Raw genomic sequence first — 14,128 nt, 5'->3', positions numbered from 1 at the left:
ACCCCGCACCAGGGGTCACTTGATTTTACATAGGAAAATCTTCAAAAATTTTCTAAAAATAAACCAGAAGGCCTAGATCTTAGATATTTGACATGTAGCATTGCCTAGTAGACTTCTACAATTTTTTTATCAAATCATGACCCCCGGGGTCAAATTGACCCCACCCCATTGGGTTACTTGACTGTACATAGAAAAATCTTCAACATTTTCTAAAAATGAACCAGAAGGCCTAGAGCTTAGATATTTCACATGTAGCATTGCCTAGAGGACCTCTACAAGATTTGTACAATATTTGACCCCCCAGGGTCAAATTGTCCCAGTCCCAGGGGTTACTTGATTGTACATAGGGAAATCTTCATAAATTTGCTAAAAATAAACCAGAAGGCCTAGATTTTAGATATTTGATATGTAACATTGCCTAGTAGACTTCTACAAACTTTGTTCAAATCATGACCCCTGGGGTAAAATTGGCCCCGCCCCAGGGGTCACTTGATTGTACACCGGAAAATCTTCGAAAAAATTTCTAAAAATCATCAGTTTGACATTTGAAACATGTAGCTCATATTACTCAGGTGAGCGATCCAGGGTCATCATGACCCTCTTGTTTAGTATTCCCAGATTGCAGGTTATTTTGCCCTCCATGTATTTTTCAGAATTCACTCATAGCATTTTATTTTGGCCCTTATGTATTTTCAGTATTCCCTGATAGCAGCTTATCTTGCCCCCTATGATAGTGAGGAGTGGGCACGGCTGGCTGACTTGTGTCTAGAGCAGAATGACATTGGACAGGCCATCAAATGTTACTCCCAGGGTAAATAACTACATACTTTGATACATCATTAATGGACTTGGTAGGGAGCTGTGGGAACGTGGGTGTAAATAGCTTTCTCAATATTCGTATGTGATAGGTTGTCAAATGAAACAGCATTACTTCTTACACTTTCTGTTTTAATATTTACCTAGATATCTGTTACGATTTTGAGAACTTTTATTATCTTGTATTCCTTAGATCTTGGCTGCAAAATGATACATACCTATGAAAGAAAAGTTAAAAAAATGTAAATGGTGATGTGATAAAATGTGTCAAAGAAAGTGTCTTTTTTATACCCCCACCAAACATGTTTGAGGGGGGTATATAGGAGTCAGTTTTGTCGCGTCGCGTCCCGTCCCGTCCCGTCGCGTCCCGAAATCTATTATCTCAGTTATTACCAAATGGATTTGATTCAAACTTAAAATACATGTTCCACCTTATCACCCACATCATGTGACACAAGGTGCATAACTCTTGACACCAAGTTTTCATGAATTATGTCCCCTTTTACTTAGAATTTAGGGTTAATTTTGTTGTATTTTCACTCTATCTCAGTTATTACTAAATGGATTTGATTCAAACTTAAAATAGATGTTCCACCTCATCACCCACATCATGTGACACAAGGTGCATAACTCTGACAACAATTTTTTTTTATGAATTATGCCCCTTTTTACTTAGAATTTAAGGTTGATTTTGATGTATTTTCACTATATCTTAGTTACTACTGAATGGATTTGATTCAAACTTAAAATAGATGTTCCACCTCATCACCCACATCATGTGCCCACATCATGTGACACAAGGTGCATAACTCTGACACCAAGTTTTCATGAATTATGTCCCCTTTTACTTAGAATTTAAGGTTAATTTTGTTGTATTTTCACTATATCTCAGTTATTACTAAATGGATTTGATTCAAACTTAAAATAGTTGTTCCACCTCACCACCTACATCATGTGACATAAGGTGCTTAACTCTGACATAAATTTTTTATGAATTATGTCCCCCTTTACTTTAAATTTAAGGTTGATTTTGATGTATTTTCACTATATCTCAGTTATTACAAAATGGATTTGATTCAAACTTAAAATAGATGTTCCACCTCATCACCCACATCATGTGACACAAGGTGCATAACTCTGACACCAATTTTTCATGAATTATGCCCCTTTTTACTTAGAATTTAAGGTTAATTTTTATGTATTTTCACTATATCTCAGTTACTACTGAATAGATTTGATTCAGACTTAAAATAGATGTTCCACCTCATCACCCACATCATGTGACACAAGGTGCATAACTCTGACACTAATTTTTCTTGAATTGTGTCCCCTTTTACCTAGAATTTAAGGTTAATTTTGATGTATTTTCACTATATCTCATTCTGATTGGCTAAGAGCCAAAGGGAAGTAACCTTTTTTAACTTTTGTATGGAGTTTCTTCATCTTAAATTCCAGGAATTAGTCTATTTTTAGAAATCCTATTTTTAGATTTTCAATATTTTAGGTATTTTTCTAACTTTTTTATTATAAGTCCTATGTAAAAAGTAAATACATTTTTCTGTGGTAACATGGGTCGGTAAGACTTTTTTTTTGTATTCACTTTTAGTGTATCTCTAATATTAGAGATTTAATATATTTACTAGTATTACTATGCTAGTATTATACTAGTATTACTTACATGTGGAAGCCCAGGATGAAGTACTCCAAAGACTAAGTATTTTTAAGATTTCTTATGGTTGCCATTCTTCTGTGACAAGACTGTATGGTGGGGGTATGAGTCACTCCTGTGACAGTTCTAGTTTGTTCAAGAGTAAGGTACTAGTCCTCCTTGTTCTGTAATATAGAGAAAAAATAAGTATTTTATCACATTTCCTAGGAAAAAATTATTTTTTGGAGACTGGTGATGATTTTGTAAAACAGACATTATACAAATATTTCTATAGATTTATTCAAATTTTAGCAATAACTGCAAATGGAGAGAACAAAGTTGATTGTCTTTGGGAGCGATCTAGGTTGTATGAAAGCATGAAGGAGCATAGGAAAGCTCTTGATGGATACCAGATGTTATTACCTTTATTATCGAAGAGCGATACAGAGAGGTACCTCAAACTGGCTTGGGGTATCACAAGGGTAAGTTGCTTAATTTATTTGAAAATTGAAACTAAAGTTACGTTATAAGCTCATTTGGTGCCCAAAAATAGCAGCAAAATTATTGAGTGAAGTGGGTTTCAGAATATTAGTAATATCAATGTTATATTTTCTCTGCAGTGGTTGTAGTTGTTGTTCATTCTTTTGCTTGCACTGTAAAAATATTGATATTCATGGAGGACTAAGGAGTGGATTTCGTGGTTGAGTCAATCCATGAAATTGAATCTCAACGAACAAGTAAAATCTCCATTTTATATTTAGTAGTTGCAGTCCACAAATTCATATACCTAGGAAATAGGTGTTTTGGTTCTAACTGAAATTTCTTGTCTACGGAAATAAATGATTTCACAGATGTTATTATCTGATGCACAGAATCTGTAATGGCTTGCCATATTCCCATAGGTTTACAAGTTTATTTTAATTTCTTGCTGTTCACAAGTGTGCCTCACAGTCATAATAATGGAAATTGATATGCGCATTCAAAGAATGTATGATTATTTATATGCCCATCCAGAGAAGATATGATTATTTTCAGACTTACTACGAGCAAGGAGAGAAGGGTCGTGCAATTGATACAATGACAAAGGCTTTTACTGATCACCCTGACCACATCACATCTGAAGGTAATAATATGGTGGATATATTTATGTCTCCCACACCACTTGATTTACTCCTGTCTGTGTGTCTGTCACAAATCTGTCCGTGCTCTTAAGTCAAACAGTTCTCATCCAATCTTCACCAAACTTGAACAAAATGTGTTTGCCAATAAGTCCTCGGCCAAGTTCAATAACTAGCCAAATTGGCCCAGGCACTTCGGAATTATGGCCCTTGAATTACCGAAAATACTGGTGCCAGTGATACAGGTCTTGGTGCATGGTTGACTCAGATACATAATGGAGAAGAAATGCCAATCTAGATGATAAGGCAGATGTAGGAGACATGAGCTTTTCTCAAAAGCAGCTCTAGTTTTGTTCGTCATTGGATAGAGGGGCCTCCGTGGCCGAGTGGTTAAGGTCGCTGACTTCAAATCACTTGCCCCACATCGATGTGGGTTCGAGCCTCACTCGGGGCATTGAATTCTTCATGTGAGGAAGCCATCTAGTTGGTTTACGGAAGGTCGGTGGTTCTACCCAGGTGCCCCCCTGAGATGAAATTATGCACGGAGGGGCACCTAGGGTCTTCCTTCACCATCAAAGCTGGAAAGTCGCCATATGACCTATAATTGTGTCAGTGCGACATTAAACCAACCAATAAATATTGTCATTGGATAGACTGTCTAAATGCCTTACAAAAGCTGTTGAATACACAAAAAAATATTGTATTTAGGAAAATCACAAGTTATATAAGAATTATTTAAGTGATAGTTGAATGAAGATGATAGAAATGGCTTGTCAGATACAGTTTCAGGGCACTCATCGTGCTACCTATGGAACGTTTTAAACGGGAAAAGGAATAGAACCTACATTTTGTTGCAAAATCACCAAGAAAATACAAATACAGTCAGATCTGTATTAAACAGTCAGCCGTAGTAGTGTCACAGGTTGCTGTTTAAATCAGGTTGAAATGAGACCAGATGTCGGCTCTGGAAGCTAGCTGACTGGCAGCTTAAGGTAAGTTGCTGTTTAATACAGCTGGACTCGGGCAAATTGAATTTTAAGATCTTTGTCCTGACTGGGCCATGGGTAGTTATGCAATCTAATATTTGTTGATAAAAATAGTGCTTTATTTGTATTTTAGATGTGAACTTGCTGTTAGAACTACTGATACAAGAGAAGAAGTACCTGCAGTGTTTAATGGTAAGTTCTGTAAAATGTTACCTGTATTCACCAGACTTTAACATAAAAGCATTCAGTCATTGAAATTATTCAACAGCCATATTCAGGGTCACAATACTTCTCACACTATAGGATGAAACAGATGATAATCTTTTTTCAACTTGTTTTCAAATCTGTTCTATGCAGATAGAAAATATAATCCTTTAAAAAGAATTGCTGGAAATTGAAAACAGTAAAAATAGCTCATTTATGTAACTTTTTAAATGGTGTGCATACACTGTGACCATGTAGGAATTACAGAAATTCTAGTTATTGTGTTGTGTAGATAAATCACTAAATTTGTTCTCAGATTTTTGTGAAACACTGTGGAATCAGCTTCACCTTTCCTGGGGAGAAACAATGGTCTAATGAACACAGTCAGTCACTGGATGATATCAAAGATGATGTACCAAAAAGGTAAGCATATTTCTTCCCAGTTGAGACATTTGCCAGAAATTTGCATAGTTCATGGTGTCCCATGCAGGACAAGACTGATTCTGCTTTTGCAACCTGTGTAGATCATGATCAGCCTTCACATTCGTGCAGACTGATAAAGATTTGCACTGATCGCCATTCAGTCAGTACCTTTTGGTAAGCACCCCTTTAAGATCAGGGACTATGGAAGTTGATAGGGAGGTCAGTAGGTCAAAGGTCAAGGCCACAGTGGCCCGGAATAGTTTCCGGATGATAAATCAACGTTTTGGATCATGAAAGGTGATAGGGAGTTGGTCATGACCAGCAGATGACTCCTATTGATTTTGAGGCTAGTAGGTCAAAGGTCAAGGTCAAAGTGATATGGAACAGTTAAACCATTTCAGGACGATAACTTGAGAACTCTGGGCCTAGGATCACGAAACTTAAAGGGAGGTTGATAATGACCAGCAAATGACCCGTATTGATTTTGAGGTCAGTCGGTCAAAGGTCAGGGTCACATTCACCCAGAACAGTAGAATTTTTTTTGCTAAATAACTAGAGAATACTTCGGTTTAAGATCACATTTGATACAGGGGTCACTTATGACTGGTAAATGACCCATAATTATTGATTTGAGGTCAGTACGTTAAATGTCTTGTGCAGAGTGAGCAAATAATTTTTGTTTTTGTGCAGTTACTTAATGCATCAAGGGGGGTGTTTTGTGTTCTACAAGCTCATGTATTATTAATACTTTAAGTCCTGTTGTGCTCCGATTTACATTAGATGTTAACACAAAGTTTTTTAAATTTTAGGTGTGATGTGCCAGAGATGTTACCTATAGACCTCAGAATTAAGCTGGCAGTGTGCATGATTCATATGCGATACATTAAACTTATTCAGGTTTGTTTTTAAATTGAATCGGTAATATTCAGCTTAAAAAATACTGTAAAACATGGTTATTAGTTGGCTTTTATAGATGGAAAGTATTTAAAGCAACCCAGGTGTTTGTTTAGATAAAACACTTAAGTTTGAGGTGTGGAATATAAAAGTTGTAATCATAGATTTTAAAGGGTTCCATTAAACCTCAGTTACTTCTGTCTTGGCGAGTTTGGTATATCAGTATTTTGTTGTACATATGATGTCTTGACAGTGTTTTTTGCAGATCACCTATTACTTAATATGAGCCGTGCCATGGGAAAACCAACATAGTGGTGTTCGCTAACAGTTTCTCCAATTCCAATAGGCTTTAAAAGCGAACAGCATGGAGCCTGACCAGACTGCGCGGATGCGCAGGCTGGTCTGGATCCATGCTGGTCGCAAACCCACTATGTTGGTTTTCTCATGGCACGGCTCATATGTAAAATATTGTCATCAACTACTGTTTAGGACAGTAGTAAAGCTTTTAGAAATTTGTTTTATAGAGCTGAATGTGTAAGAATCTTTGTTACTGTCTTTTTTCTTTTGATATGAAGGTAAAGTTGATCAGATATTAGTAGCCTTAATGACCCTGACCTGGCTTGTTTGTCTTGGGCTGTCATTATGTCTCCCACCACACAGTGGTGTGGGAGACATATTGATTTACTCCTGTCTGTGTGTCTGTCTGTCACAAAGCTTGTCCGCACTCTAAGTCGAACATTTCTCACCCGATCTTCACCAAACTTGAACAAAATGTGTCTGACCATAAGACCTTGGCCAAGTTCGATCACTAGCCAAATCTGCCCAGGCTCTTTGGAATAATGGCCCTTGAATTACCGAAAAATCCTCATTTCGCATGCGCTTTCATACAGGCAAAACGTACCCTATACTACTCATTAGTAGTATAGGGTGCGTTTTGCCTGCATGAAAGCGCATGCGAAATTAGTAGTATAGGGTACATTTTGGGTGCATGAAAGAGCATGCGAAAGATGATTAGGCAGTTGTGGGAGACGTGCGCCTTTCTGAAAAGCATCTCTAGTTTCTCTGACTGCTTTTGCACTAGAAAAATACCTCTAAGTATAGTTTCATGTACTGAAACATGTTGACAGATGGTAGTTGAGCCGTTGTTTGAGGAAGATATAGAGGGAATGGGGGATTTGTACCTAGATGTTGCTGAGGCTTACATGGATAAAGGCTATCACAAACAGGCTGAACCATTACTCAGAATGCTTGTCAACACACAGAACTACCATCTTGTAAGTAAATCTGAACTCTTTCTTTATAGGAACAGGTGTGAAATTCTCTGAATTTGTGATCTTGTACCACATCATGGATGTAGAATTTTTCCATGTGAGGAAACCATCCTGCTGGCTTAAGGATGTCTGTAGTTCTACCCAGCCTATGCCTGAAACGATGCCTAACCCTTACCCTGCTGAATATCTATAATTGTCTTGTCCATGTTTCAATTTGGGCAGTACCATTAACTGTTGAAAAGGGTTCGTACAAAAAAGATACTGACTGAATTGCGAACAGTGCAGATCTTGATCAGACTGCATGGATGTGCTGACTGATCAAGATCTGTATTGGTCGCAAAGGCGGAATCGGTCGTGTCCTGCATAGCAAGGCCTAATCGAGCACCTTGGACATTCCTTCACTAGCAAAAGCTAGAAGTAACCATATGGCCTATAATGGCTTAAATTTTGTTGGTGTGACTTTAAACTGCGCACAACAAAACAATTCATTAATTGAAAATATAAATGCAATAAAGTCATGTGGAATTATTTTTCATGGGAACACAGTTTTGTGGTTTTGGCCATTACAGCTTTTTCATGGGAAATTCAAATTCTGAGTGTAAAATGAATGTGAATTTTGCTTGTTCATTTAAACTTGATTTCTTTTATTGACCCATGAAATCTACAAAAATATATATCCCATAAATATTAAATTCACAGTAATAATAAAAAATAAGTGCAGTCAGTTAGTGAGCATCCATTGTTAACTGACTTTTAGCAAAAGTTGGTTGCAGGAGTTGGTTGCAGCAAAATTAGTCTTGCTCAGAATATTTTTGTTTTTACCATTTGCATCCAGTTTAACATGAGAACTTAAACCAGTCTGTTGTATTAACAAGTATAATGCCAGTGAATTGTATTTGCATGTTTAACATCACTTTATATTATCCAGTCTGGTTAGCTGGCCAAAGTAAAGTTACTGAAATGCTTTTGAAAAATGGGGTAAAACGATTACTTGAAGCTTGTAGATTTAATCATAAAACAGAGTTGTTGCTTGAAAGAAGTGAGAAATGTCTCATTTGATGTGAATTTACAGAAAGAAAAAAGTAAACAGTTCAGATTGAATCTTGCAGGCAGCAGTCTGGTTGAGGTATGGTGAATGTCTTCACAACCTGGGAGATCTACAAGGTTCAGTGGAGGCATACACAAGGGTGGTTGAGTTGGCTCCCTCTCATATAGGGGCCAGGATGTCACTTTCAGCGATTCAGCAACAAATGGGAAAACATGATGAGGCTCTGGAGCTACTTCAGCATGGTATGTTGTTTATCCGCCATATGATCAAAATTGACAGAAAATTGTTTCAGGTTATAATTGCTTTTAAATTAATAACTGTTAAAGAAATAACAAATAGATCAATTGACTTGAAAAGTAAATATTTAGTTGGTCATCAATATAGATACAGTTTGCCAGTTACATTCAGGAGCTGGGTCGTGAGTTCAGTCCAGCCAACTTTGCTCAGTAGAGCATAGATCTACAGGTTTCAGGGTTGTAAGTTCAATCCCAGGACAAGGTGTATGTTCTCTGATGATTTGATAGGAGACAGTGTGTCAGAAGTCATTTAATCCTCCACCTCTGATTCATGTGGGAAAGTTTGCAGCTATGGGGGAAGAACAGCCAGGTTTGTACTGTTACAGACTCTAGGAATGCTGGTTTGTCTGTCTGATGTTAAATAACTGAAATACTGCGAGAAATCCAAAACAATCTATGAATAATTAGATTTTTGGAAAATTGGTCTGTTTAAATTGTTTTTCATGAAATATGAATCGAAAGGTAATCATAAAAGACATTCATTGTACCCCCCGACAACAAAGTTGTAAGGGGGGGTATACTGGTTTCAGGTTGTCTGTCTGTCTGGCCGTCTGGCCGTCTGTCCTTAGACGCAATCTTGTGCGCACCATCTCTCCTTATCCCCTTGACAGAATTTAATGAAACTTCACACAAGTGATCAGTACCAACAGTAGTTGTGCATGGGGCATGTTAGGTTCTTTTAGAAAAAAAATTTGCAGAGTTATGGGACTTTGTTTTTTTGTTACTATACTATATACATAGACACAATCTTGTGCGCACCATCTCTCCTCATCCCCTTGACACAATTTAATGAAACTTCACACAAGTGATCAGTAACAACAGTAGTTGTGCATGGGGCATGTTAGGTTCTTTCAGAAAAAAAATTTGCAGAGTTATGGGACTTTGTTTTTTTGTTACTATACTATATACATAGACACAATCTTGTGTGCACCATCTCTCCTCATCCCCTTGACACAATTTAATGAAACTTCACACAAGTGATCAGTAACAACAGTAGTTGTGCATGGGGCATGTTAGGTTCTTTCATCGACAAAAATTGCAAAGTTATGGGACTTTGTTTCTTGTTAACATACTATGTATATACAGTCTGCATATGCAATCTTGTGCGTGCCTAATCTACCGAACCCTTACACACAATTTAATGAAACTTCACACAAGTGATCAGTACCAACCCTAGTTGTGCATGGTGCAATTTACATTCTTTTAGATAAATATTCTGCATAGTTGGGACTTTGTTTTTTGTTACTATACTGTATACATACAGTCTATATACATACAGTCCACATAATTATGCAATCTTGTGTGCGTCAAATTGCAATGTACTGTGTCAGTGCATGCAGGAGGTACATTCATCACCTTTAGTGATAGCTCTAGTTTCTTATGTATAAGTGTCCTAAATCATTCATGTATATCTCTTTTAGATGATGGGGAACAGAGAAAACTGTCTAAAGAGGTTTGTAGACTATTTGCTTCATGTTAAATGGGAAATTCCAGTATATGCTATTTTGGTCAGTGGGAAAAGGCTTTTTTCACAGAATTAAATCTTCGAGCGATAGTCCGTTTATGACTTTCTATTTTGTAAAAATATTTGACAAATTGTCAAAACTTCCGAGTTTGACCTTGAAAATCTCATGATAAAAACCAGAAATAAATCACTTAAATATCTTGATTTGTCTCTTGTTTATATAATTTATGACCTGGTTTGTATTACATGTGATTTTGTTAAACAGGAGCAACAGATGTTACTACAGAAATGTCATTTACTACACGCCCATGGAAAGCTTGATGAGTTCCTGGAAACTGCCAAACAGTTGCTCTTCCATGAGTGGAGGGAGATAGAAGCAGAAAACAGTGAGTTATTCTTTATTTTACTACTTTCCTGTGGGGGTCTTTGTGAATACCTGGTTAAAAAGATTGACATATACAATATAATTTGGGTGACATGTACAGGTTTGCACATGGATCTTAAAACTGACTTTCAGTGACCATGAATGTAACCTACTGACCTACTTTCTTAATATTTTAGCATCAGTTTGACATTTGAAACATGTTCACACAACTGGTAAAAGATTTCAATGCTTTATACTTACATTTTACTTACTTTCCTGCTCTCTTACACTTGTCTGTGTAGCTCATATTGCTCAGGTGTGCAATCCAGGGTCATCATGACTGTCATGTTTTGTTCAGTAAAAATACCCCTTTAACCACTAATGGATTCGGCTACAACGTAAGCACAGAAATTGGAGGCAAATTTTTCTCTGAGATACCCGTTTGGCAATTACATTATTTCAGGGGTGTGCTTACTATGATAGGTATAAAATTTAATGTCCATAAATTCTTTACAATAGTAACTAAAATAAATTAAATAATTATGTAAGTTCAGAAATGAAAAATCTTCATTCTTAATAAAATTAATAAAAGTTAATTGATTTACATTTTGTTATCATATTATTGTTCTAGAAACACCCTTGAAGAAATGATTGAAAAAAAGCTTTGTTATAAATGTTGTCGGGGCATTACAATTACAGGTGAATGTCTGACTGATTAAAAAACTAAGGATTTGGGATTTTGTCTGACTGATTTTAAAAACTAAGGATTTGGGATTTTGTCTGACTGATTTTAAAAACTAAGGATTTGGGCTTTGTTGTAAGCGGTGTGAAACAAGTTTTTTAATTTCATTACAATTTGATTTTCAGTGAGCTACTTGCAAGCAATAAGAACTTACAAGCACAGGAAAGACAGTCTGAGGAATCATTTCCAGTTCAAAGGGAAAGATACAAAGTTGGGTAAGAATTTGTACACCACAGTAAGTTCAGAAAAAAAAAAAACTAAAATTTTTTCTTTAATTCTTAAAATTCTGTTGCTCCCGTGGAAGTGATGTTGTTTAAAGTAAACAATGATGTTATAATGTAACATTTAAGCAAATAAGGGTTAGTGTGTATTTTTAACACATCTGCATCTGATATATGAGCAATCTGCCTGAAGATTTAATTCTCCGTTTTTAAGGCTGTCTGGCTCTTCAGTGTAAACATTTTTTTTGCAGTAACTCTATAATAGCATTCTCTTAACTGGGAATCTAAAGTAAAGCAGCTTTAAGTAATATAATTCATTCAGTACATTCTTGATTAAGTACATGCACTTGTTTGATTACAGTGGTAGGGTTAACCTCCTCAAAGAAGTCGTCACTTGCCATCTCATATGAAGATCTCTGGGATATTTTTACATTGGTGAGTGATGGTTATTTTCCAGTTGATGAAAGTTTAATTGTAACATTGTCACACTAGCAGAACCCGAGGAATAACTGACAGAGTGTAAAGATTGTTAACATAGTGAATCCAAAAGGGCCAACTCCTCCCTCACTGTTAGCCTGATTTACTTTAAACTTTCACAGATGAACAAACTTAATATGCAGATGACCAGAAAGGTGGGAACTTTTACTGTGACAATTATTGCAGTTATGGCCTTTTGATAGTTCTGCTATATAGAATATGGAGAAAAATCTTGTGTGTCCAACTCCTCAAACATTATTGAAAGGATATGCTTGAAAGTTTCACCAATGAAAGACCTTTATATGAAGATGACCATAAATAATGGACTTTTTCTATGGATATTTTTATGACCCCCTTAAAAGAAGGAGGGGGTATATTGTTTTGCAGATGTCTGTCGGTCGGTCTGTTGGTATGTAGACCAATTGGATTCCAGATGGCAACTCAAGAAAGCTTGAGCCTAGGATCATGAAAGTTGATAGGGAGGTTGATCCTGACCAGCAGATGACCCCTATTCATTTTGAGGCCAGTAGGTCAAAAGTCAAAGTCACAGCGACCCTGAACATTAAAACAATTTCAGGACAATAACTCTAGAATGCTCGAGTCTAGGTTCATGAAAGGTGATCGCTCTATGTCTGGCATCTGTCGTCCGGCGTCCGTCTGGAGTCTGTCTGTCGTCTGTCAACATTTAGCTTGTGCATGCGATGGAGGCTGTATTTTTCAACAGATCTTCATTGAATTTGGTCAGAATGATGACCTTGATGAAATCTAGGCCAAGTTGAAAATGGGTCGCCTTGGGTCAAAAACTAGGTCACTAGGTCAAGTAAAAGAAAAACCTTGTGTATGTGATAGAGGCTGTATTTTTCAACTGAACTTCATGAAATGTGGTCAGAGTGATTGCCTTGATGAAATCTAGGTCGAGTTTGAATATGGATTATCTGGGGTGAAAAACTAAGTCACTAGGTCAAATCAAACAAAAACCTTATGTATGCGAAAGAAGCTGTATTTTTCAAATGATCTTCATGAAAATTGGTCAGATTGCCTTGATGAAATCTAGGTAAAATTTGAATATTGGTCATCTGGGGTCAAATAGTAGGTCACTAGATCATATCAAAGAAAATACTTGTTTAAACTCAAGAGACCACGTTTTTGGTCCAATTCTAATGAAAATTGGCCAGAATATTTGTTTCCATGAAATCTCTAGGTCAGACATGTTTACACTGTTCTGGTCAGGGATCGAATTTAACTTTTTTTCCAACTAGCAAATTTTTGCTAGTGCCATTTTTTTCCACTAGCAAAATGATGGGTTCCACTAGCAATTATTTAAAAGCTGTTTACGTGCTAAATTCAAGTTGTTTTGTTGTTGTTTGGTTTCATATAAAAGTTCACAGTCCGGACAGGCTTGGGACTGTCTGGTTTTGAAAGTACGATACAAACCAAAGTACAGTCGAGACTGTTTTAAGAGACCGACTTTGGGAAGCAGCGAAAAAGGTCACATATGACAGGGAGTCTCTTAAAACAGTCTCACTTAACAGGATGATGCTGGTTTCATATATTTTTCCAATTAAAGTACATGAATATCAGATACTTATATATTGGCCTCTTTTAAGGTAGGAGTGGAAAATGATTAATTACTATTTCTTTAATTGCATATTGATAAAATATAAATTTCAAATAATTTGCATCATTCGTATGATGTTGATAAAACAAATTTAAGCTCATGATCTGGCAAGAAAATAAAGGGGAGCAGTAAAATATAAATGTTCCATTTGAACTATTTACACACTGAGGTTTATGATATTTATATTTTTGTGTATTAGTTGTTCATTGACATTTATTCGATTATTGACTGCATCTTTAATCTGTGTTTCGTCGTTTCCTGTTAAATACCGCCATATTTTTGTTTCACCAGGAATAAAGTTAATTTATGCACCGACTCCGAATTCTTCAGCGACTTTATACGCTGGTTTTCCCTAATCGAGCAATTCAAGTGCCTTAACACGCTGTTCTAATGTCAAAACAGTTCTTTTTTATGTTTTTCATCACCCATTTTTTGTAAACAAATAAATTCTCGTCTCAAACAACTTCACGCGAGATAAAGAACGGTAACTCTATCGTGTAAAATCTTGCGAGGGAGCGTCTCAAAGTCGCTGAAAAC

The 14,128-nt window shown here is 36.4% G+C and overlaps 1 protein-coding gene across 1 annotated transcript in view; it reads left to right on the top strand.

Annotated features, from left to right (window-relative positions):
• LOC123524603 (general transcription factor 3C polypeptide 3-like) overlaps positions 1–14,128 on the top strand; it is a 59,801-nt gene that overhangs the window by 28,296 nt on the left and 17,377 nt on the right. The window contains exons 7-18 of the mRNA XM_053538696.1: positions 697–811; positions 2,777–2,946; positions 3,500–3,587; positions 4,702–4,760; positions 5,089–5,195; positions 6,005–6,092; positions 7,217–7,363; positions 8,470–8,650; positions 10,126–10,157; positions 10,435–10,555; positions 11,401–11,490; positions 11,858–11,931. Coding sequence (XP_053394671.1) covers positions 697–811; positions 2,777–2,946; positions 3,500–3,587; positions 4,702–4,760; positions 5,089–5,195; positions 6,005–6,092; positions 7,217–7,363; positions 8,470–8,650; positions 10,126–10,157; positions 10,435–10,555; positions 11,401–11,490; positions 11,858–11,931 — 1,272 coding nt within the window. The remainder of the gene's footprint in view (positions 1–696; positions 812–2,776; positions 2,947–3,499; positions 3,588–4,701; positions 4,761–5,088; positions 5,196–6,004; positions 6,093–7,216; positions 7,364–8,469; positions 8,651–10,125; positions 10,158–10,434; positions 10,556–11,400; positions 11,491–11,857; positions 11,932–14,128) is intronic.

Source organism: Mercenaria mercenaria, chromosome 3 (genome assembly GCF_021730395.1).
Source record: "Mercenaria mercenaria strain notata chromosome 3, MADL_Memer_1, whole genome shotgun sequence".
Taxonomy (NCBI): domain Eukaryota; kingdom Metazoa; phylum Mollusca; class Bivalvia; order Venerida; family Veneridae; genus Mercenaria; species Mercenaria mercenaria.
Note: the sequence above shows the minus strand (reverse complement) of the source record. Positions and strands in the feature narration are given on the sequence as shown.